Source organism: Copadichromis virginalis, linkage group LG12, assembly GCF_057382275.1.
Source record: "Copadichromis virginalis isolate Kocher_CV1m ecotype Utaka linkage group LG12, C_Virginalis_male_GT1.1, whole genome shotgun sequence".
NCBI classification, from domain to species: domain Eukaryota; kingdom Metazoa; phylum Chordata; class Actinopteri; order Cichliformes; family Cichlidae; genus Copadichromis; species Copadichromis virginalis.
The window spans coordinates 14988879-15014442 of NC_140629.1; the positions used below are offsets into that span (position 1 = coordinate 14988879).

General features: G+C 42.0%; 2 protein-coding genes across 3 annotated transcripts in view; both read left to right on the plus strand.

The window, feature by feature from the left end:
- On the plus strand, positions 1 to 6644 carry slc20a1a (solute carrier family 20 member 1a). Its single transcript, XM_085474873.1, has 11 exons — positions 1 to 386; positions 1152 to 1802; positions 1902 to 2042; positions 2176 to 2261; positions 3221 to 3317; positions 4493 to 4612; positions 4762 to 4971; positions 5058 to 5538; positions 5624 to 5809; positions 5881 to 5965; positions 6094 to 6644. Exons 2-11 carry the CDS (start codon positions 1454 to 1456, stop codon positions 6247 to 6249), a joined length of 1911 nt encoding a protein of 636 aa, XP_085330999.1. The 5' UTR covers positions 1 to 386; positions 1152 to 1453; the 3' UTR covers positions 6250 to 6644.
- Positions 6645 to 9093: 2449 nt separating this feature from the next.
- Positions 9094 to 25564, plus strand: part of dtx1 (deltex 1, E3 ubiquitin ligase) — a 48095-nt gene continuing 31624 nt past the window's right edge. For both annotated transcript variants that reach the window (XM_085474879.1, XM_085474880.1), the window contains exons 1-2: positions 9094 to 9581; positions 10075 to 10691. In XM_085474879.1, the coding sequence (XP_085331005.1) occupies positions 10433 to 10691 (259 nt within the window). In that variant the 5' untranslated portion in view covers positions 9094 to 9581; positions 10075 to 10432. The remainder of the gene's footprint in view (positions 9582 to 10074; positions 10692 to 25564) is intronic.

Sequence of the window (25564 nt, forward strand, 5' to 3'; positions counted from 1 at the left end):
AGACTGAAAGATGGGCTATTTCGGCAACACAACAGACATTTGTCTTTCCTCGGCGCTTGGATAAATATAATTTGGGGGATAAGGTTAAGCAATATAATCAGCAGAAAACTATAATTACTTTTTTCCCCCCATCAACAAGCTCGATAAACATTAGCCCGAGTGCAGCAGCGAGTGTCCCATGACTGCTCTGGAAAGGCGGGTTCTCACTTGAGGCGCAATATATAAACCAACCTCCAAAGGGAGCCTCAAACACTGCAGGCCGCTGGACTGGCACCTCCTCTGACATCCTCTCACTTTGCATAACACCTGCCGAGGAAGGCCGATCACCTGACAGAGAAGCCCAGCGAGCGCAGGGGACAACACAGCGGACACCTTTGCTTACACATGTAAGTGTCACCTACCTTTAATCTCTACTCGTGCTCCCCTTGTCTTCCCCCCTCTCACTCCTTTTGAATTACGTAAGGGCAGCAAGGCAGATTAACATACCGCTATTTTCTATAGGCCTGAGTGAGTACTAACAAACTAAGAGCCCAGTTACTCCCAGTCTCTCAAACCTCTTTATGAAGTTTTAGGTGGGATTTGTTTGTGCAAGTGGGATTTGAAAGGCTGCTGTAGTTATGTAAGTCCCCCGCAGTGCCACACGCGTGGATTTACTCTCTTAACCGCCTATTAAACAAACTTTACTCGCCAAAAGTTAAAGAAAACTAAATCAGCTGCTTGTTTTACTGCAGCGCCATTTCCTCTCTGTGAAAACGCTGATTAACACTGAATGCTCAGTAAAACTGCACAGTTGTGCGTTTTCCATTTTGCCATACTTACCTGCTGCTTTGATCCTAGTCATAATTTAATGAATTGGTCCAACAAAACGCTGTGTGGAAATGTCATGTAGTAGCGGTAGTGTCATGTCCAACTTCAGTGTGAAGTGTATGAAGTGTTAATATACTGCTGATAACACGAAACACTTCCTTTTTTCTACCATTAGCCAGTAAATCATGGATACCAGGTAAAGCGGTGTGTACTGTTTGGTTGTGTCACGTACTGGAGTTTGGGCTTGTTAATATGTAACTCATCTTAGCCTTTCCAAGGATTGAAGATGAGGAGTTTCAGCCACTAACTTGTGCATTTCTGTGCCTGTTTTTGTGTTATTGCAGTGTGCATCATCAGAGGCTGCCCGTCACAATGGATTTCTCCCCCATCTGTATACCTTCTCATTTTACAATGAAGCCTACAGAGAAACCCTGCATACCTAGCTAGCAATTAATTTAAATCTCCTTCCCTTTGGAACTTTTAGATCTGAACTAAAGGGCTCTTCTATTTTTTATCGTGGTAGTAATTTATTTATAAAAACATATTACCTCATAAGTTACTGTTAAATTGCAAGGGGGAAAAGAGAAAAAATTTGGCTTGGGATAAGAGTGATTGTGACAAAAACGTAGTTATATTGTGAGAAGCGATGGATACAACTACATTAGCAACCCTGGCTGCTGCCACCACCGTGGCTCTGGCCTCTCAGTCTGGCATGTCGGGCTACCTGTGGCTGCTGGTGCTAGGCTTCATCATCGCCTTCATCCTGGCTTTCTCTGTGGGGGCCAATGATGTGGCCAACTCATTCGGTACAGCGGTGGGCTCTGGTGTGGTCACTTTGCGGCAGGCCTGCGTCTTGGCCACCATCTTTGAGACCGTGGGCTCGGTCCTGTTGGGGGCCAAAGTAAGCGAGACCATCCGGCAGGGGATCATTGACGTCCGGATGTACAACGGCTCGGAACACGTCTTGATGGCAGGATCGATAAGTGCTATGTGTGGTGAGTGCACAGACAGTGATGACGATCGGAGCACGTGTGTGCTGAAGATGTTCGGCCTGGTGTGTTTTCAGTGATCGCAACTGTGCCTTTGTTATCCAGGCTCTGCTGTGTGGCAGCTGGCAGCGTCGTTCCTGAAGCTCCCCATTTCTGGAACCCACTGTATTGTTGGAGCAACAATTGGGTTTTCCATGGTAGCCAGAGGTCACCAAGGGGTGAAATGGATGGAACTTCTGCGCATTGGTGAATACGTGTTGTTTTTTTTATCCCTACCCCACACTCAATAGATAGAAATAGCCGTTAAATATGAAATGCAAGTCAAATTAAAAGCAAATTTATTCCTAACGCATTGAAAATATGCTCCGCTTGTCCACAGTGGCCTCCTGGTTCCTGTCCCCCGTGCTGTCAGGCATCATGTCAGCAATTCTCTTCTATTTTGTCCGCAAATTCATTCTGAATAAGGTAAAGCTTATTCACTGGGAATACTTAATCAGGTCCATTAAAATAACGAGCACTCGTACTTCCTGTAGTCTGGAGGGTTTCAGCTGAGCAGTCAGGTCTGTCAAAGAGTTAAAATATAAACATAGAGGCACCAACAGCTGAACAGAGAACAGCTTGTTTCTGATCATTTTTGAGTACATGTTGCTACTTTTTGATTGATTGATTGAATCTTTATTTTGAACATGTTGAAAAAGTATAAAAAAAAAAAAAAAAAAAATAGAATTAAAAGAGACAAATGAACAAAGCAAACAAAAGGAAAACGAGCAACCACAACTCCAAATAACGTCCATGTTCAAAAAGGAGCAGGAAGAAGCATAAGCTTATTTAATCCCACCCCTTTTCCACTATCTAGTATCAATAGACTACAGAAATACCTCCTTGTAATTACATTATATGTTATGTGTAATTTTTTTTTTTTTTTTTTTAATATATACACATATATGTTTCTATCTATCCATACCTACGTATATACACACATACGCACATATACACATTTTCAATAACCCTATTAACACCTGAAGGATACACAACCTACAATTTTATATATATATATATATATATATATATATATATATATATATATATATATATATATATATATATATATATATATACATACATATACATATACACACATACATACACACACATACACATATATATATATATATACATATATATACATATACATATATACATATACACATATATATATACACATACATACATACATACATATACATACATATACACATACATATATACCCATACCAACAAACCCGTGCATGCGCACACACATGAAAATATTAGACAAGAACACCCTATCAAATCTCTACCTGTACCCTGTAAAAACCATATCCTTAAACCGCTTTTTAAACTGCGCCATATTTTTAAACAGAGAAAGTCTGTATTTTTCACAGACTAATCCTGTACCCAACGGCCTGCGAGCCCTACCTATCTTCTACGCCATCACGATGGGCATCAACCTATTCTCTATCATGTTTACAGGAGCACCATGTGAGTATTACGTCATCAGACTGCACTGGTTATTTGTTTGATTGTTGCTTAACACGCCACGCTACTGCCACAGCAGTTGAAATCCCGGGATGAGGTGGAGAAAGGTCACATGGGCGAGTTGGGACTCAAAGTAGGTGGCAAATAAAGAGGAAGCAGTTTCATTAAAAAAAGAAAGAGAGGAAAAAACAGTCTTGAAGATGTAGAATGTTCTATATAAAAAAATTGCAAAGATCAACAGTTGTAGCGAGCAAACACAACAGGAAAATAATCAAAGTGGCTCTACAACAGATTCCGCTAATAAATGGAACATTTCCATTCCTTTTTGTTCTGTTTGCAGGCTTGAACTAATCAAGGAGTCAGCTGGCCTGGGCCCTTCACTGAAGGCTGCAGGCCTGTGTGCGTGTGTGTCTGTGTGTGGGTCATGGAAATTACACATTGTAACTCCTGCAATGCAAAATTGCAGAGTAATACAGTATAGTAAACTGCATGCACGTTCCAGTCCGAGCATCATTTTTTGTTGCATGTCTTAGCCGTCTGTCCGGTCAGTAGAGTTCGAAGCCAGTTTGGCTTCACGTGCATGCTGAAGACGGGACACACCCATGCAGCTGTGGCTTTAATCGTGCGACCTTTTAATTGTTGTTAAGCCGCTGTTGTCTGTGAGGAAAAACAGGTAAGCTAAGTTATTAAATGTTGCCTGACTAAATTCTATTCACCTGTTTATCTATGCACTGCCAGCATTAGCAGGAAAGTGAAATTAAGTTTCTTTAACAGCAGTTTTGTTTGTTTATCTCTGGGCTGCAAGGCCGAACTCTTTCGCACTATCTGATTGTAGGAGCATACACTCTCGCTGATACTCTTCTGTGTAAGAACGAGCTGAAGTGCTGGAAGAGGCCGTTGAAACATTTTGCATAATTTCTTAGCAAACGTGAACGTCGCGTGACCGCAACCTACAAAATGTGATCTTGACTTTTTGGTTTATGTGAAAGCGTGAGAGTTGCGCTTTCAAGACGTTGCCATGTTTCTACAGTAAATCAAAGTTGTGCGTGAATGTGAAAGGGCTAACAGTTTTCTCTCGCTGTTTTCAAAGGAACAGAGCTGTGAATGAATTAGTTACGCGTCTGTTTCACCTTTTCTGAGACCGTGTTCTCTCTCGTTCCCCTGTCTTTTGTGCACAGTGCTGGGGTTTGACAGAGTGCCGTGGTGGGGTACGCTGTGCATTTCTCTGGGCTGCGCTGCCGTCACAGCCTTGTTCGTTTGGTTTGTCGTCTGTCCCCGCCTCAGGAAGAAAATCCAAGGTGAGTAAATCTGACTTTAGACTTTCAGACTATACTTTTGTAAATATGTTGACAAAAATATACGACTTATGTATTAAAATTCTATTTATTTCTGCACTGGCATCACTGCTTTCTCTTGCGTTAAAAATCTGAGTGCTTCTTTCATCCAGCACAAACAGCTGCTGCTCCCTGTGCAGCTCCGCTCATGGAGAGGAACTCCAGCAAACCCGTGCAACCGCAGCAGTCCCCAGTATCCCATGCACCCCGACCACAGAGCCCTCCAGCAGACAGTCAGAAGGTGGCTTTTAAACTGGGAGGCTCAGATGAGACGGATTTAGACAGCATAGATGCAGAAACCAAAGACCTGGACATCGCCAACGGTAATGACTTGAATCTGCACTCTAAATAGAGTATAACCAGAAGAAACTCCAACAGCTGAATTACATTTAACTATTTATTTTCATAGGTCTGAATGGGACCGTAGGCCCCATGGTGATCACTGATCCTCACAGTGGTCGGTCCCACACAATCCACAAAGACTCTGGCCTTTACAAGGACCTGCTGCACAAGCTCCACATGGCCAAGGTTGGCGAATGTATTGGTGACAGCGACACAGAAGAGCGGCCCATCCGGAGGAACAACAGCTACACCTCCTACACCATGGCTATTTACGGAATTCAAGGAGATGTCAGGTATAAAGACGGGGACGGTGGGCTGCAGAGGAGACCGAGAGTGGACAGTTACAGCAGCTACAGCTCAGCAGTGTCCAACAGGAGTGCAGCTCTGGACGAGAATGTGGTCCAAGAAGCTGGCACCGACCTTGCTGGCACGGACCAGGAAGAGGATGAGCTGGAAGTCGACCAGCCTGCCGTCTCCTCGCTTTTCCAGTTCCTGCAGATACTCACTGCGTGCTTTGGCTCTTTTGCTCATGGAGGGAATGATGTCAGGTAGGCAAGGATGTTTGTTTTTTCTGAAGAATTCATATACGTTGGTTTGTTCAGATGGCTTACACAAACTTTTTTTTCGCATTAGCAACGCTATAGGCCCACTGGTGGCTCTCTGGCTTCTGTATGAGAGTGGCTCCGTCTTGTCAAGTGCACCGACACCTATCTGGCTGCTTCTTTACGGTGGAGCCGGCATCTGCATTGGACTCTGGGTGTGGGGTCGGAGGGTGATCCAGACCATGGGCAAAGATCTCACCCCTATTACACCGTCGAGGTATGCGGCTGACAAATAAAATCCTTATTTGTGTTAAAGTCGAAGCATACTGACATTTCCTTCTCTTCTAGTGGATTCAGCATCGAGCTGGCCTCAGCAATCACGGTTGTGGTGGCATCCAATATTGGCCTTCCTGTCAGCACAACCCACTGCAAGGTAATGAAACTAAAGGGACTGTCTTTACTACAAATAGACACATACATTAGAAATAAGCTAAGCTTTCTGCACAAGTAACGTACACGGTGGCGCATGACCTGATGAGCTCTTAAATTATGTGCACACAGGTGGGATCCGTGGTGGCCGTGGGATGGTTACGTTCCCGGAAGTCAGTCGACTGGCGTTTGTTCAGGAATATCTTCATAGCCTGGTTTGTTACTGTTCCGATCTCTGGGCTGATCAGCGCTGCCATCATGGCTCTCTTCATTTATGTTATCCTCTGAGGCCAGCACTGTCCAGTGACACTCCTACTTGAGTTGATGGACTGCAGCCAACAAGTTGTTTGACTCTGATAAATCCTACGCCAATAAAAATGTCCTGTTTGTTCTCCATTTGCTAATGATTTATATTATATCATTAAGTCAAGGCAATTATTTTATCTCCCACGGTCGCGTCCTTGAACTATGTAGACTCTAATAACACTCTTCAGTTATCCGAAAGACTGTGATCTTGTATATCCTTTTGTATATTTGTATAGAAGCAATGTTTTCATCAGATGATTCCCTTTTGACTGAAAAAGAACGAGCAGCAGTTGTATGTTTGGATATTTGGATACAGTAAAATATGGAGTTGCTTGATTTGATGATATTTCAATGTATTTTACTCACCATTAAAGATTTTCTTTTACAGAAAGATGCTTTTCTGAGTGTTAATGTGGGAGGGATGGATTATTAAAAGCAACAAAACATCATCATAAATTTGATCGGAAAACTGCTCATTAAAAAATGAACATTAGAGTTTTCACTAAGGTGGACGTTATAGTGAACCATCGACACTAATAGTGTTAGCGGTAGTGCATCTGATTCTCCTCAATGTTTTGGTGCTATTTCTGCAAAATCCACGAGGTGGCAGTGCTGCAGCAGCCTTTTTTACACACACACTGACTCCTCCATACAGGAAGAACCTTTAAATGCACAATACTGTGCAAAGGTCTTCATGTCTTTGTATTCTGCTTCCAAGAAGCCAAATTTTCTTGTAGTTTTTTTTTTTTTCCAAGTCTGGTACCTGAAAAGACTTGACCGAAACAGAAAATTTTCAGAAGAATCTTTTTTGGTTGTTTAAGCAACTTAACACAGAACCATGAATCATTCAAACATTAAAATGCAACTAATTAATGAGATGAACCAGTTTTGTGTCTGCACATAACTGATGACTTGGTAATGAACCGAATTGAATGTGTCCTTAGACATTTTGCTATTAGCAGCCTGACAGAGAACTACATTATCTTTGAATCTATGAAAAGGGGAAGAGTGGCTATCAAGAAGCCACTCTTAAGGAAGGGAAAGGCTGAAATATGCAAAATTACACAAGAACTGAAAATCAGTGGCAATAGATCTCATGGAGTGGTGAATCTAAATTTGAAATCTTTGGTTCAAATCATCATCAACATGTTCAGAGGAGGTCGAGAGAGAGAGAGAGGTACAACAGTGAGTGTCTGTAGTTATCTGCTTAGTGCTGCCTTTCAGCCAGGTGTGTTGGAGGTCCTTTCAGAATTGATTGAAATTAATTAATTCAGACTTATTATTACTACTGTAATACCATCCAGAAAACATCTGACTGGAACTTCATTTTTCAGTACGCCAATGATCCCAGACACACTGCCAATGTAGTAAAAGCATACTGGATAGAAAAACACACTGAGGAACACTACTGATCACGGACTGGCCACTTTAAAAACAAATGACAATTTATTATAAAAGCCAGAAAGGCAGAACTATTATCTTTATATTATTTATTTTGAGAAGTGTTCTGACATTTTTGTTTAATCTTCCCATTGCAATAATAGTAGTTTGGCAGCAGATGCTGCTGCTGTTCCATTTAACAAGCTTCGAAGCGACTCAGTGGATATCATGAACAACAAGATTAATATTAATTAGCCATAGAACTTTCTATACACTATTTATTTAAATAATTAGCCTCTCTGTTCTCAACAAGTCAATGGATTTGACTCTTATTACTTGCATTTTTAAACAGCCTAGCGCTTTTTGTGTATCTGTGTGTATATTTTTGTTGTTATGTAACAATCTCAGAGACTGCACATGTAATTGAGTCATTTTGGGTTTGTTTGTTTTTCTACCATTGTTATCTAGTTTCACCAATAATTGAAAAAAATCCGCAATTAAAACTGGAAATGTATAATTAAATAAATCAATTTACTATAACTCTGCTGATTTTTCATAAATTTTGCTTAAACTTTGTTGCCAGAAATGTTTGTCTGCCATTGATGTTGCCATAAGACGGAGTCAGTGTGTGATTGAAAGAGGTGAAGTTGTCAATGACATGCAATCTGTTTCTCATAACTGTGACAAATTGTTGAAATTTGCTGTCTACATAGACAGCAAATTCACATCAGACTATTACATTTGAGCTCAGCAGCCTTCCTGCTCTATAGGAAGAGTACAACTGGAGGTAAGTTGAGTCGTGCAAAGACTCATTGAGATTGATGGCAACATCTGTTTGCATTTATAAATTAATATTTACAAACCTTCATCGATCTCTGAGAGTGTTTGCAGTCATTACCAGTCAGACTGCGAATATTTGCAGAAAGATTGTCTTGAGATCCAAAGCGGCCATGAGTGTGCAACACCAAACACCATTAAACTGTGGGCAACCATTTAGCCATGACTTGCACAAGTTGCAATCCACCACAGACTGTGAAAAATTAAATGCAACCACCAGACAGCCACCGATTTTTTAAAAATTAATTTTAGCCGCTAGCTTGCTCTTTATTATTTGTAGATTCGTGTCTTTAATGGCTGACCCTGAAACAAAAGTTCATGGGACTTTCTGTGCAATCTTGTATGATTTGTATAACCCTATGCCAGATAGAGCTGGATCTGTATGTTTTATGAAATATAAATAAATTTAAAAACTAATAAGCAATTGTACGATAGTGTCTTAATATATTGCTTTGTTGTTTCCACATTACCTGGTCTGCTTCCCTTTCTTCACTGTAGTCTTATCCCATGCAAGGGTTTTATTTTGAAATTGGGGACCGGAAGTTGTATAAATCTTTTCGCCTTTTTATTAACACTTTGACTGATTTTATAAAAAAAATATATATATATATGGGCTCTTCATACAGGTGTGCTTGGACATTTATTGTTGTTGCGATGATTATTTGGGGTTAGGCGGGGATCGTGCGTGTACTGCGTGGATGTTTGTCTGTTTGGCGTCACGGGGAAAGGAGCGCGCACAGCAGCGCAGCGGCGGCTTCGCTCTGCACTGAAAAACCGTGCAACTGGGGCATGCGTTCACTTTACACAGCGGACCAACAAGCTGGTGGAGACCGTGGCGGATTCACGGGAATACCGCGACGTGTCGATTTTCTGTAATAAACACCGGATTACTGGAGGTGGGTTCGGGGAAGATTTGGGGTGTTTAGCGATAAGGAAACGTAGAAATCACAGATGTGAAAAGGTGCGCTTTACCTCGGGCTTTCCCCCCCTCTTTTCTTTCTTCCTCTTCCACCTTTGATAATCTGATTTTCGTCCGGATCCAGTGAAAATGCAGCCTGTACCTGACAGATGTGTGGCACCACAGCTGCAGCCTACAGGTCTGTATCGCCGCTATTAATTCAAGCGTGTTTTTTATGCCATAAATGAAAATTCAATATGAGGCTTAAGACAGACTGAGAATTGAATCAACAGAGGCAGTCTATGGCACTGACTGCATCTGAACAGCTTCTTATGCAAAAAATAATAATTAAAAAAATGTCTGAGTGAAATTCTTTCTGCTGTAATTATAGTAGCATCTGGCCTTTTGTGCTCTGCTCCTGAAACACTCACTTGATTAGAATTATTTTGTTGCCAACAAAACAACAACAACAAAAATCCCCAGACAAATTTCTTCACTACATTTTAAGTAAACAAAACGAATTGGCACAGGCCGGTTATTGTGCTACAGCACGGAGCAGGTTAGATTTGTGTCAGGTCCTCTAAAACAATGCCTGACTGCTTACTCAGAGGATAAATCACAGCTTTTGTTTGCCAGTGTGCCTGTGCACCTTGTCTTCTGTTTAGAGAGTATCTCCTGTCTACCTGCTGCAGATCTGCTGTGGTTGGCTGTGGAGGACTGAGATTGCTAAAGCTGCAAATCACATCATCAGCATCATCAGCATCAACATCTGCCACTTCAAACGCGACAAGACACAGGAGGACGCAGGCTGCTTTTTGCATGATCAAAGACGGAGAAGTCAGAAAGTACCTGTAGACGATGACTCCAGCGGAGCTGTTTGCTTGAAAGCAGCATGAGATAACTGGGGGCTGCCACGCTAATCGCTGATTCAAGCTTTTTTCCGTTTGGCAATGATGAAAAAGCCCCTCTTTGTCAGCTGACTGACAGGGTCGCAGTGGTGCTCTAGCACAGGACGTTGCCAGCAGCCGAAGCGCAGACACCACAGAGGAGATGGCTCGTCCAGGATCCGGGTTGCTGGTGCCCGTAAATGGGCTGGGGTACCCCCCTCAGAACCTCGCCAGGGTGGTGGTCTGGGAATGGCTGAACGAACATGGACGCTGGAGGCCCTACACCGCAGCAGTTTGCCACCATATAGAAAACGTGCTGAAGGGGGATGCCCGGGGAAGTGTAGTTCTAGGACAGGTGGATGCTCAGCTCTCTCCTTACATCATCGACCTGCAGTCCATGCACCAGTTTCGACAAGACACAGGTAAGAGTGTGCACAGATGACACAGATGCCGGTGCCAAGGAAAGCACAGATAACACAAATTTAACCATAACAATGGACTCAATGTACTGTATACATGTTTACTGATAAATAATCAGGTATTTTAGGATGTCCTCATAGCAGATGATGTCATATTATCCAATCTGGGCCAAACCAGCTTTAATGCGCTTGGTACACAAACTCCACAGTCATTCCAAGAGAGTAAATGAGAGCCCCGATTGCTTTGAGGCTCGTGTATATGAGCCACAGGTAGAGCCAAGAGGCACTGCCACAAGATGAATGTGAAGCATAGAGCCAATTAAAGTGTAGCAGTTACATATTGAGCCAGAAATGCCTTCATGCAGCTGTTGGGATGCCATGACCTTGCCAAAGGTCACCATGATTTAGCAGTTGTGCATCCATCAGACAAATGAGATGCAGTTCAGTGTAAACCTCACTCTGTCTTGTTATTCATGTGTTAAACAGTTTGTAATTCAGCGAGTTACAGTATGTTGTTAGGATCTAAGTCATTTCTTATCCTGCTGCTACATGACTTCAGTTTCTGTAAGTTTTCACACCTACATACAGAAAATGGAACAATCTGGTTTCACAGTTATTAGACAATCGATACCCCGCCATGTTTGAACTACGGCGCGTGCAATCCAAAACTTTGTCCTCAATTTTGCATTTAATGCGAGCTCTGTGAGACAGCATGAGGCCAACATTATCTCGACTGAGGGATCGATCGCCTCTGGCCATAACGCGCTAACAGTAAATGCCGACCCCCCCCCCCCCCCCCTTTCCTGTTACTACGTGTCGCTTTAGAGTAAAATCCAAGCCACCACAGCCTTTGTTTGGCTTGCAGTAATTCTCTCAGATGACTGCTACCTTTTAAAATAAGCCCAGATGCTTTTTTGTAATTCTCCACCAACGATCAACACTCTCTCTTTGTGAGGATTCCCGTCATGCTTGTTCCAGTGTGTGTGTGAAGCAAAGGGGGGGAGGAGGTTGTAGGCATCTGTTAAGAGCAGCCTTGGAGAAATCGCAGCTTTCTCAATTATTATTCTTCACAGTCAGCTGTGGTTGATTACAACTCTATTAGCCATTTATTGTGACATCTTTGTTAGGATGCTCTGAAACTCCTTTTTTTTAAAAAAGTCTGACGACAAGAGCTTCCACTCTCTTAAGTTAGAGGCTGGAGTTGCTGTATTTGAAAGTGTTATGTAACACGAGAAGTGCAGGGACACTCTCGCAGGATGTACAGAAGGTAACTTCACTGTCCGCGGGTCTGCACTGTGTCACTTGTCATCAGTGTGCGTGATTCATCAGCATTAATAAATAGCTGCAGCGCCCTGAGGAATACAGATAGAATTGAACAGAGCTCAAATTCCTAAAAGGTCAGACCAATTTGCAAATGCATTAAGTAATAACCGTGTAAGTGTCTTTCAACAGATGGGTGTAGTTCAGGCTATAAATGCAGAGGAATATGGCAGCGGTCACAGTGGTCTGTGGTCTGCTTGCCCCTTTTAAACTAAATAGTAACAAAAAAAGTGCGTAGAAACCAGCAAGTAGATTGGGGTATCTAGAAAAATATTAATATTAGCATAATGTATCTTATAGTCAGTCAAACTTGGTATATCAGTATTTTTCTACTGTTCCAACATGCTCTTGTCGATTGTGCTGACTATGAGGACAACTCCATTTGTGAATGGCTGTCAGGTAGGTTGTAGTACAAGCAGCTGCCTGTTTTTCTGCTGTTCTCGTTGACGTCCCCCCCTTTGATAAAACACAGAGCTGCACATGTGTCTGTGAGATGAACCACTGAGTCGTTTGTCAGCCATTACCACGACACGGGGGCTAGGCCTGACGTTTATCGCTCCTCACTGTGCTGTTCACCGTGTTACCTTCCCCCTCGGCTGGGATAAACCTGTCACGGCAGAGGCTGATGGACAGTAGGTCTGGATGCTCGGTGCCTCCTCCGCTTTGTCCTCCTCTGCGCTCTCTTTTGCTGTCCTTCCACACGGGCACACCTCTGTCCTTCGTCGTCATCGATTCAAACTCCCATGAGGCCTAGCTTCCAGGCTGTTGCGATGTTGTTGTAGCGCCGCTTGAGTGGAGGGATCTCGGCGAGCTTGTTTTGCTATAACGTTGAGTGTGATGCATTTGTTTCACATCGGATGTTTGCTGTAGCTCAGCAGGTCACCCTCAGCCACTTGCTTTGTTGCAGGCTTATGGAGTGTCCCTGTGGGGAAACCCCGTTTTGTCGCAGAGCCAGTGAGCTTGCCCTCTGAGGCTGTTTCCTTTTTTGCTAAGAGTTGTAAAAAAAGGTTAATTGATATCCACTGTGTGTGTTTCTGAATAAATGCTTCTGTTTTTGCATGTGAGTAATTGTTGCTTGTGTGATTGGTGCCCTCTGCCTGTTATGATGTTTGGGTCCCGTCCCTGCAGGCTGTGCAGGGCTGCCCTTTGCTCCCATGGGTTTGGGAGGATCTGTGGGTGGTAGCCAGGCCGAGTTACTCAAACTAATGAGACAGCAGCTATGTTTTATCTCCATGACTCTCTCTAATCAGAGTGCCATGACAAGAAAACACAGCCACCGCACACGACGAAGCAGGGCCCGGTTATGGAGGGAGTAGCCTTAGAACATCTGCATTTAATTGGCACTCAAAAACATACAGGGCATGGATTTCATCTCAGTATAGTTACTAGCAAAGAACAGCAGAGTTACTGGTGAAAAACACCAGTCTGTGGTGAAATCCCGACTAGCAATGCTTTATGGATATAGTATAAGAGAAGCCTTAGAGGCTCATATAAGCATAGTGTGAATAGATATCCAGCTGAAGGCAGGGGGAGAATTGACTCTCGGCCAAGAAGGATCGATCCGTTTTCCTCCCCAGAGGGGCATTTAAACCTCTAAACACTGCTGTGGACTGATCCCCTTTCACTACAGCCACCCCCACAGCAAAATACACGGGCTTATCTGGCATTTCCATCATATACCAACACTTGTGGCCTGTCTGATGGATTTCACACTGCAGCCACTGCTTGGATTTTAAGCACTTTTCCTTTTTATATGTATCAAGATCATATGTAGGTGACATAACCCAGAAACCCTCATCATCACCATTTGTGCTCTATCCCTCAATCTCATTTAGCAACAAACATTCACACTTATTAAGTATGCATCCAAAATTCTGTAACACCATAAAGTCACTTAAATCTGTTCTTCTCCGCTGAGTGCGAAGAACAATGAAAATGTAAATATTTCAATTCACATCGTCAATCTAATATTGATCTGATTTGTATTGAAGATTGTTCGGCTGAATTTAGACTCTGATTGTTGTGAATGTGCGATATGGATTCCAGCGTTTCTGTGACCTGAAAGAGTGTTAAGGTTTAGCTAACAGTGCACCACCATGACCGTGGCTGAACTTGTGCACGTCTGGTCAGCTTTACTTTTTAGTATGTTTGTTCAGATGTTAAATACAGCAGCATTAAAAAAAACTCACTGTTTCAAAACATGCTATATAGCAAGAAATAAGTGTGATGTAACAGCAAATGTAATGATAACAAAATGAAGTTAAAATACAGCGTTAGCAAGTTCCGAGCTCTGATTGTACCTAGCTTAGAGGATATTGTTGATGCTAACTGTGTGCCACTTATGGAAGACATTGTTAAATAAATCAACAGATATCATTAATGTTATTTACAACTGACAGAATCAATACTTACATTACATTACAACAAAATGTGGATTTTCTTCTGAGGATGAAAAAATGTGTCATTTATACGCAATAGGGGAGGTTCAGGCTATTTGTCTTTGTTACATCTACCCTTCAGTAAACGAGGTAAGACATGTTATATTGTTATTTTGTATTCTTGGGCTCCACAGCTGAGGTCCATCATGATCAATTTCTCTGGAAGAGAAACTCAAGATCGGAACCTTTTTCCACATCTTTATATTTAAACATAATGCTACAAATACGTAACAAAAATCCAGTGGTTAAATATCTGGTAAACATTGTTATGTTGTTCATAAATATTTAAGAGAAGCCACTCCCCTATCTCAGTTTGTCTGGTACGAGGTAGTCAGTCAGCAGCTACCTGGAAGAGCAGATTCTGTTTTTATGTTTGGATGCATTATGGATTTTTATGGAAATAAAAAAAATTTGCAAGATGTACTGACTGTGATGGGAAATGAAACCAGTTTATCCAGATCCCAAGTCTTGCCTTCTTGGTTTATATTCAGAAACATATAAATATAGTAAGAATGAAAGGACACTAATGGACTTCAGTCTGCAAATTACAAGAAGAAAACAATTGTCAAAACAAATGCTATCAATGTACCGCTGGAAAAGAAGAAATTACTTAAGGGAGGGCAAGTTCAAATACATATGGGGTCCATTTATGGTCCACAAACACAGAGACTGATGTATGTGAATGAAAGGAAAAGAAAAAGGGGTTTTATGTGTGTTGTATTCTGTTCTGTTTTATATTCAAAGGGGCTATAAAGGCTGGTTTATAATAAGTGTCCTGTGTGTTAGTTTTGTGATCACTGATCTGACGTAAGTAATTGTTGAACTTTGCTGTAATTATATACATTGTTTTTATTAAAAATATGAAAACAGTGTGAGGTTGATGGACTAGATGAAGCTTTGGCATGTAATTATTATATATGTAATGATAAAAACGCTGTAAAAACAGATATTTCTATAGTAGTGAAAAAAACAAGAAAGTTTCTGTTATTTAATTGTTTATCTGTTGCACGGGGGAAGGTCTTCATCAATAAGAAAAGCTTTAAAACCTGGGGAAATACAGTTAAAATACCCACATTCACATTTTCCAAAGCTGTCGAGTGGGGCCATATTGAAGTCTCTGTTGGGTCCGCGAGCCTTATGTTTGACACCCTTGCTTTAATAGGTCATGATGTTGATATTTTCTCACAAAGTTGAGAAAATACATAAATACAATAAATCAATTTGAACTGCAACAGAGAGCAGCGTGCAGGTCATTTCTGCATACGTGCCACATGTGTGTGTGCAGTCACTGTTGTGAGCTGGCCCATGTGTGACTGCAGAGATAACCTCTATCAGCAGCTGTTGGCTGCTGTGTTGATGGAGCAGCTCTTTGTTTGTTTTTGTTTCACGAGCGTGAGAACCTCTTCTTCTCTGCCCTATTTCCCTCGGCTAAATGCCCTCTCTGACTAATTATGGTTGAAAGTGCCACAAGTCAAAAGCTCTCATCTTCTGTTATGTGTTGAGCTGACAAACAGCAGTAGTTGTGGTTTGGATGCTACCTGTGAATGTGCTCGAGCACTTGTTATGCTGTAGACCAGAAAAGAGGGTGGCGCGTTTGTGTGTTGTTTTCTTTTTTTTTCCTTTTTCTTCTTTATTGTCGTTTAGTAAGTAGTAAGTGTGTGTGGGAACTGTTCTGGTGGTCTGTGGGAGGAAGCTGTAAAAAGGATCCCTGCGATGTACGTGGTAAAGGTCAGGTACTGTATGCATCAGCTCTGACTGTGAAATCCCACTTGCGTCAGAAGAAAGAAAATAAGCAGAGAGTCCAGCGACTCTAAAATGCACATTTGGTATCGAAATGTGAAGAAGAAGCAGGTAGAAATAGAAACAAGGCAGACAGAGTTACCTGAAGAAGAAAGCGGTGCACAAGCTGACACACTGCGTGAGAAGATGTCATACTACATTCTCATACTGGGTGTATTTCGACTTGCAAGAGATGAATCATACATAAATGAGTGTGCATGTATATGAAACTTCGAGTGGATGTTTATAGCAACAGCAAAATGATGCTCAGCCTATTGGTAGACCCTGTGCTCAGGTTCTCCAGTGCACCGAGCTTGGTGAAATCCACTTGCGTGTTGGCAGGAAAGGAACAGGAGCAGCAGCGCCGTGGAGAGGGAGGGGGGGGAGCAGGCAGAGGTGAGGAGAGAAGAGGAACAGAGGGAGAGGTGGAACGTTTTCCTGATGGAAGGTGACAGAGCGGAGGGAAGGATAATAACACCGCGCACATTTCCCTGCTCCTTCACTCTCACATGCGCTCAGACACCTCGCCATCCATCCCATCAAAGCGTGCCTGTTTTTAATTATGAAGTCATCTGCCCGTGTTTTTTATCACTTATCTGACAACATGCTTTGTTTATAGAGGCAGATGTCTGCAACAAGGTACCAGAGTGAAAAGTTGCTTGTTTAGTTTGACTGGCGGTTACCTGTGAAACGGTACACATGATTCTTTATCCTCATTGCATTATAGTGATGAGCAGGCTGTGCATCCCCTGGAAACCACTGGCGTTGGTAGCTAAAGTGCATCTCCACATCTCCTTCTAATCCAGCGCATGAACTTCTAAAGCAGATATCTTACTTTTTCATCAAGGAAGCGGCTTTACAGCCACTCTCTGCACTGGTTGCTTATCAGCCCGCTCTAGGAGGTCAGTCAGATCAGTAACTGTTGTCTGTTTCAGCCCGTCTGTCTGCTGCTGCTCCTGCTAATAAAGACGTATGCATGATCACAGCATTATTTGATTAAACGAGCCTCTCTCCTGGAACCATTTATGGGCCGATCTCTCGATCTTGTTCTAGCATGTCGAAGCAGTGTCTTTAAGTATCATCACTCTCATCTTGGGTGCTTTTATTTCCTAGATAAATAACTCTTTCCAGTCTGTTGCAGATAGAGCTGCTCCAAAATATGATAAATAAAGTGAGTCTTGTTCTGTTTGTTGTGTTGAAGAATTTCCGTGCGGCTTCATAACACAGAGAATCTGCCAAGTGCTAGCTAGCTGTCACGTTGAAAAGGGACAGAGTGTTCCTGCTGTAACCAATAGAGTGTCTTTGATCTACACCGTATGGTCTAACATTTACTGAAAACATCTTTTGACTGAGATCAGAGCTGCAGTGACGCAATTCGGGCTGCCAGCGGTTGCGGCGAGCCAAACTCAGAACTCCCTTGATCAGACTCAGTGAATACGCAAAGACAGTGTGGGATTTTCTGCCTCAGACTTAGCTTTTTCACTTGCTTTACAAAAAAACGAAAGACCTTCCTTTAGCAGTGTGGAGGCACGACAAACCGCTAATGCTGAAAAGGGACGGCTGCCTCAACAGCATCTAAGTGATAAGCCAGGTGTCCGTGAGCGGCTGCAATGGATGGAAAACATCATCCCAAAGTAATCTGAACATCAGACTACTTTTTGTGTTAATAAACAGCCAATCACAGAACTGCTAGCTTGCAGTGGAAGCGCAATGCTAGCATCTGAAATATATTTAAGGGATCTGCGAAGGGATGATTGCCGTTGTTCTCCAACACTTTCTGACTTATTTGTCACACACTGGTAACAACGTGAAGGCCAAGGCTGTTACAGTTAAACGAAACTAAAAAGAAAAACTAGCTTACATGCTGTAAGATTTGAAAAAATGCCAGCCATGAATTCGACAGCCCTCCTGTCAGGTGTACAATAATAAACTACGTGGTCCAGTTCTAACTGCAGCTTGACGGCCGGTCGTAAGTAAAAAAAATAGATAGTAGTCAGTTGTTGTGTTTTTCTTTATGTGTGCATTTCTATGCTGCCCTCACAACTGTTTAAACTCATGAACACAAAGGATGTATTTCCTTAACAAGGCGTGGGATAAACTCAAGCTTACTTTTCATATGCATTACACAAAAACATCACTTATTTTGGTTGTTGGCTGCCCAGCAGGCTCTGCCTAATGTCAATGCGAGGCATTCTCACTTTTTGCTCCTCCTGTCTGCGTGTCACCTGTTAGTACTTCTAAATCATGGCTGTTGGTAAGAGTCCAAGTCCTGTGACTGTCCAGCATGAGGAGCATCCTGCAGTAGCCTGTGATATGAGGAATATTTGCCAGGTTTTCCTGGCAGCCAAACTCTGCTTGTGCTATTCAGAGGAGCTGCTCACACCATCAATTTTTATGCCTCGTGCCAGCAACCGCCACGGTGTGGAGGAGTTATGTTGTCAGCTTGTCTGTGCTATACTCTTGAACACAATATTTCAGGAATGAGGGAATTTCTTCTAATTCCACACAAATGTCCTTGGACTGATGAGCTGATTTTAATTTTGGTTTGGTTGTAAAAGGGTCACCATGATTTGACAAAGGCCTTGTTTGGCCATTGCTCAAGAACTGATAAGTGAAGTGTGACAAAGTATGACACAAACTTCTTAAAGAATGAAATGGTGAAATGATGACATTTCATATCCTGAAGGTCTAAGGTTTGCTTCACAGTTGCATCATGATGTTTTGCAATAATCCTTTTCTGGCCGTTATCAAACGTCATAACTCAGGAAGTAATGATAATGATAATAATGTCGTTTCACTGTCGATACAGGTTTGCAAACTGTGTGTAAAAGTGTTGCCTCTGGGTCAGTTTTTATCAAGCTGAAACAGCAGTTGCCTCCTTCGTGTTTTGTTGGATGCATTTCAGTTAGAGAGAGATATGCTGGTCAGCAATGAAGACAACTACAACATCTTTAGTTTTTTGTTATCGCTGTTACTTTTTCTATATTTTGACACATTATTGATTCACAGATAAAAAGAGTGGCTTTATCTGGAAGATAGCATAAAGATTAAAAGTGTTCCTTCCCATATAAAACTATATTACATATGACTAAACAATTGACCTTGATATGAACGTGAATGATGGAGTGCTGGGAGTGTTCTTGATAAAATAAGAAGGATGTTAATTATTGTGTAACATTATTAGCAGCTTACACCCAAAAACACATAATTTGTTGACTTGTCTTCAGTTAAATGCCAGACATAACACAGGCTGACAAACATAAAACAGTATTTTGCACCTAACTTGACAAAGCTCGGTATGCTGTGCAGTATGTCTTTAAAAAAGTTGAGGGAACTGGTCAAGTGGAGTATAAAAGCAGAAGTAACAGGTCTAAAAAACTATCTACGTCAGATGAGCAGTATCTCAAAATCCCACAAATACATGCATCTGGCCCTTCATTTGATCCATCTACTGTTCACTGAAGCCTCATCTGGTGTCAGTGGAAAGGTGGATGTCAGGAAACTAATCTTAAGGATGAAAATGGCTAAAGAGTAAGTGATGACCAAAAGGTTTCAATTGAAATTGTCATCAATTTGTACACAGGAGGTCAGTAGAGAGATACAGCCTTCATCAGGTAAACATGGTAGAGACTCTGTCATGGTTTCATGGAGGCTGGATGTCAGTCAGTCGTGTTGGGAATCTTGCCAGCCTTGCTGAAATTGAAGCAGCACCACATTCAGCAAAAACCTAACACAGGATGTCAGCGCAAACACTTCATACCATCTGTCAAGCACGGTGGTAGAGGTGTGATGATTGGGTTTGTCAGCCATGGGAAATTGACAGCAAGTTTACCATGAACAAATTTTTATACCAAAGTGTTGTATGTGAGGCCAACTGTCCAAATACTAAAGTTGGCCAAAATTAGGTCATGCAACAGGACAATGATCACAATCACACCAACAAATCTGGCAAAGTTCAGACCTCGACCCAACTAAAATGCTATAGTATGACCACAAGAGAGCTGTGCATAAACAATCGTCTGCAAACCTCAATGAACTGAAGCAACGCTGCAAAGAAGAGTGGACCAAAATTTCTCCACAACGTTGTGAAGGATAAATGATAAATGCATGCAGAATACAATTATTTTGTTTCATTGTTATTGCTTCTAAGCTACTGAATAATTCTACATAGAATTCACAGAGGCTATACTTCTTTCCCCATAAGTTTTCGAGGTTTATATGAGTCTGTGGCGAGCCCTCAGCGCTTCCTCTCGCCTCTTTGTTTTGTCACGAACGTCAGCTTGTTGTCATTTAAGAGGCTTGATGTAGAAGACTGACAGTCAGAGGGATCCTGCAGTGTCACAAAATATTGCGACTCTGCTGTCAGCTTTTGAAAAGGTGAGAAAGTGTTGCCTGAAAGTCAGCCCTTGTGCCCAGTATGTGAGAAATGAAAGCCCTGGACAAGCTTCACATATAGTACTGTAAGTGAGAAATGACTTAAGTGACAAAAGAATACAAAAAAGTCTAATAAAGTAGTTCTGATTCTGGTATTAAAGTCACATTTAAGATGGTAAACAGAAACACTGGGACATGATTATACTGGCAGCCTTCTAGTTTCAGTCACTGTACATACGTCATTCAATGCCGTAATCATTTGTGATACTAGATTGAAACAGCTCATTAACTCAAATGTCTAATCTGCCAATCACATGGCAGCAACTCAGTGCATTAAGGCAGCGGTCCCCAACCCCCGGGCCTCGGACCGGTACCGGTCCGTGAGTCGTTTGGTACCGGGCCGCGAGAGTTGAGGCTCAGGTGTGAAATGTATGGTTTTCAGGATTTTATCGGTTTTCAGCGTTATTTTGTTATCGTTTTGATCGTTTACTCGGTTTTCCTGGGTCTTTTCACGTGTGTTATGAATAAATCTTCTTTTTTTCGGTACCGGTACTAGTTTTATTTTGTTGTATTTGTCCGCGACACCTTAAAGGCCGGTCCGTGAAAATATTGTCGGGCATAAACCGGTCCGTGGCTCAAAAAAGGTTGGGGACTGCTGCATTAAGGCATGTAGACATGGCCAAGATGACCTGCATAAGGTCAAACTGAGCATCAGAATGGGGAAGAAAGATGATTTATGTGACCTTGAACATGGTGCGGTTGAATCGGATAGCCAAAGAACTGACACTGAAGAACAAAATACTGGAAAAAACACTGCCTCACTGTTTGTTCTCAATTTCTGCTGCAACATCCAGATGGTAGGGTCGGAGTTTGGTGTAAATAACATGAAATCCTCGATCCATCCTGCTATATATCAAGAGTCCAGGCTGGTGGTGGTGGTGAAATGGTTTCTTGGCGCACTTTGTGGCCCTTAGTACAAACCGAGCATTGTTTAAATACCACAGCCTACCTGAGTGTTCTGCTGCTGACCATGTTCATCCTTTACGACTACAGTGTAAAGCAGTCATCATCTTCTGATGACTGCTTCCAGCAGGATAACACGCCATGTCACAAAGCTCAAATTATCATGTTCATTGAACATAATGAGCTCCCTGTAATTAAATTACCTCCACAGTCACCAGATCTCAATCCAACAGAGCACCTTTGGGATGTGGTAGAAAGGGAGATTTACAGCCGCCAAATCTGCAGTGACTGCGTGATGCTGTCATGTCAATATGGACCGAATTCTTTAAGCAATGTTTCCAGCACTGTGTCGAATCTACCATTAATAATTAAGGGATCTCCGAGGTCTGGCGTAATGAGCTGTTAGAACCTCGATAGCATAAAGTTGTGTTCTTGAACTGAAAATGACCTTTCATTGTGAGACAGGCGCGTCCAAACCACACCTTCACATAACACTATCATCCATATTCATATTTGTAGTTTTCATTTGCAGATTCTTTAATGTTACCTTACCGTTGGTTTACTGAAAAGTGGGTTTGTATAATGGGTTTCTCAAAATACTTTGACCCTCAAAAGTTAGCGTGCCACTGTGTCACGTCTGTAGGCTTTGATGAGGTCTGTCGAATCTGTGGTCAGGCTTTGAGCTCAATAAAAGCTTTTAGCAAACCAACAGCAACTTTGCAACAAGGACGTGACCCCGATTACATTCAGCCCTGACATCTGCCCTTAGCAAGCATGAATTGGTTCCTCTTAATAGACTCAATAATCGAAAAGGGAACGCTGCAGTGAAAATAAGTGAGCTTTTAAAATGAGCGATTATGACTGGACAAAAGATGAATGTCTCTTCATTAAATTTGAGTTATGAACACAGCAGAAATGTGATTACACTTGTGATTCAGCTGGGAAAAGGTCTGGGCCTAATAACTCGTCGGGAAAGTAGAACATACTTAAGGTGAAGTTGTTTTTGGTAAATCTGTCACGGGGTACAGTAGATAAAATGTTCATCACCCTACCGGGTGGTCTGATATACGCTGACCTCTCTCACACCATGTCCAGTTTACTGCTGATCAAAGCTGAGCACTGTACTCTGGCACAGTGACAGCTTGCTTTAATGTAGCCAGGCGTTTCCTCTGATAAGACCTGACCGTGTCTGACAGCCATGAAGTGAAGGTTATAAAAGCCCATCTCAGCAAACTAATTTACTGCATACTGTTCATCTCAGTGAGTCAGACTTCTTTTATTTGTCAAATGTAATATTCTGTGCAATTTTTTTTCCATCTAGCCCCTTCCGCCATCGCCGCTTATCTTCCACTTCATATTTTTTTGTGCAATAATGGATCCTGGGTATCCATGAAATCTTCCCCTTTGATTCGCTGCTGGAATTATTTTCTTAAGTTCAGACAGTGAACCACGCGAGCTGTTCCTCAAAGTCGGCTCCGATTTGGGCTGGCCGTCAGTCAGCTTTCTGCTGAGCATGTAAATGGGTTTCACTGATTTCACTGATGTACAGTCTGTTGTAGCGGTGTGACGCCTGACGTGAAATATTGTGTCGTCACGGCTGAATACTGCACCATGTGGTGTGGGAATTGCACTTGTGTATATCACTTTCTCCCTGCTGAACAGAGCATGTCAACAATGTATGATGAGCTGTAAGAGCTTGGCCATATGTTTGGAATCACTCACAAATATCAAGATATTAATGCCACTGACAGTATTGTCATTTTAGCGGGTATACCTGCAATGCAGTCCAGTATATTCCATTTCTTCCAGACAGTCGTGGAGATTTTGTTTTCAATAACATGATGCTGTTGCACCAAATTGCATTTAGAGGTGGTTCAAATATCGCTAATGCAATGCAAAAATAGGGAAGCTAAAATAGTCAACTCTCTTAATGTAGTGAAATTACTGCACCACCACATTTAATAGTGACCTCTTAAACATTTGAGCAGTCATACAAGAAGTGTTATGCAAGAATGTTATGAAATTGCCTGCATAAAATTGTTACCACTATATTTTTACACCAAGGTGATTCCTGATGACCTACTGATTTTAAAACATCTGAGGTAGTAGGACAAGTGGAGGACAAAAGAAGAAGTGGCAGGGTTAAAAAATTATCTATAGCAGATGAAAAGTGTCTGAAAGCCATGCCCTTAAGAAAAAACAATCCAGCAAAGACCTGTAACAGGACCTAAAGGATGCATCTGACCCTTCAGCTGATCCATCCACTATTTGCTCTTTCTCATCAGAAATGATCTCAGTGGAAGGGTGACGGTCAAGAAGCCATTCTTAAGGATGAGAATTAGGGTAAAACTGTAAACACAGAAATGTACGGTCAGATTTTGACCCGACATGCACAATACCATCTGGACTTCCAATGATCCCAAACACAGTGCAAATGCAGTAAAAGCAAGGCAGCCAACATCCAAAGAAGAGCTTTGAGTGTCCTTCAAGTAGCCTGGGGAACTATCTAGAAAGCTTGCCTAGGAGAGTTCAGGCTGTGTTGAAAAATAAAAGCGGTCTGACCTTTAAACTCATTTGAATTGTACAACTGTGTACAATATATTTCCATGCATGGAAATATATTGTATTTCCATGTATGTTTGCACATTTGAATAAATCTCTTCACCTATTTCTCATGTTCCTAGCAAAATAAAAAGAAATTTGAAGGTTGTCTCAAGACCTTTGCACAGTACTCTGTGAATCACATACAATGGGATAGTGCACAAAGACATCATCTCAGTTCCTTCACTCTTCAAATTCAAATATATTTGTAAAATAAAAACGTAAGTGACTCATTTTATTCCACAAATATAATGGAAAATATAAAAAAGGGGGGGGAGAAGCCAGATGAAAGTTTGTTTTTATTACATAAAACCATTTCATCTTTACAATTATACACTTGAAAAGGCTGATTTTTTTTTTTTTGCAGGAAAGCCAGTATGCAGTAGCTAAAAAAGTCAGTGTCCAGTAATTATGGGCAGGCAGATGTCATGTCCACATGGCTTTCCCCCATAGACATCTTAACTCCATGGCTTCATAATACCTGTCATTACTGTAAAATGCAGTTGTGCCCTTAAAGCCACAGTAAATTCCCACAGCAAGCTGGAACTGATTAGCTTGTTAGTTTAGCACCAGCTGATTGGTACCACCTAGAAAAATCCCAGAAAATTTTGTTGATCACATAACTCAAAAGGGAATGTTGTCAAAAGCTGTTTTCAGTTTTGTCAGCCTATAAGTTGACTGGAAAAGTTAGCGTAGCAGGATTTTGTTTCCCGTGTGTGAAAGTGCCTCTCACTCCTAACAAGAAACCTGTTTAACTGTAACCCTGGCACTGCTGTCTGGCAGTGTGGAGCTATGTTTGTGTGAAGCCAAGCTTGCATGTTAGTGTGTGTTTGTGTGTCTTATGACGGTGCTTGAGGCTGTGCCTCCTACTCGCTTGCCCTAGTGATGTGACAGCACGGCGCTGACACGCTAACGAGGCTCCTGCTGGACGTGATGAGGCTGAAGTGGTGTGAAGCAGAAGCCATTGTGCATTCAAACACACTCACCTCTTCAGGGTAGTTCAGAGTCTTCTAGTGGTCACACAAACACATGCATGTACACAAACAAAATGAGTCAGAGAGCAGAAGATTCAAACCTCTTCATCCGAGAACCGTCACGACATCTATGAAGGTTGTTTCAGGGTCTATTGCGGCACTACAGGAGCTGGCAGGTGGACAGGACTGTAACTTAATTTTCTGAAGATTTTCTTTTTTTTGCCCCTCTCTGTCTCTTTTTGTTACCTCAGTAAGTGCAAGCTCTGCACAAGCGCATGGTAACTGGCCAGCTCCCCAGGCCAAGGTGTGGGAGAGTTTGGAGTGTTGAAGGGGCTGAGGATGTGTAGGGTTGCAGTGGGAGTTACGCCACTTTTCTTCACCACTTTGTCTTGCTGGCAGCAAAACTGTATTAGTTGGGCCGGTTTTA

Coding starts and splice junctions, on each gene's coding strand:
- slc20a1a (XM_085474873.1), top strand. CDS start 1,454: ATGGATACAACTACATTAGCAACCCTGGCTGCTGCCACCACCGTGGCT. Junction 2,262..3,220: donor GCAAATTCATTCTGAATAAG/GTAAAGCTTATT, acceptor TATTTTTCACAG/ACTAATCCTGTACCCAACGG. Junction 5,539..5,623: donor CATGGAGGGAATGATGTCAG/GTAGGCAAGGAT, acceptor TTTTCGCATTAG/CAACGCTATAGGCCCACTGG.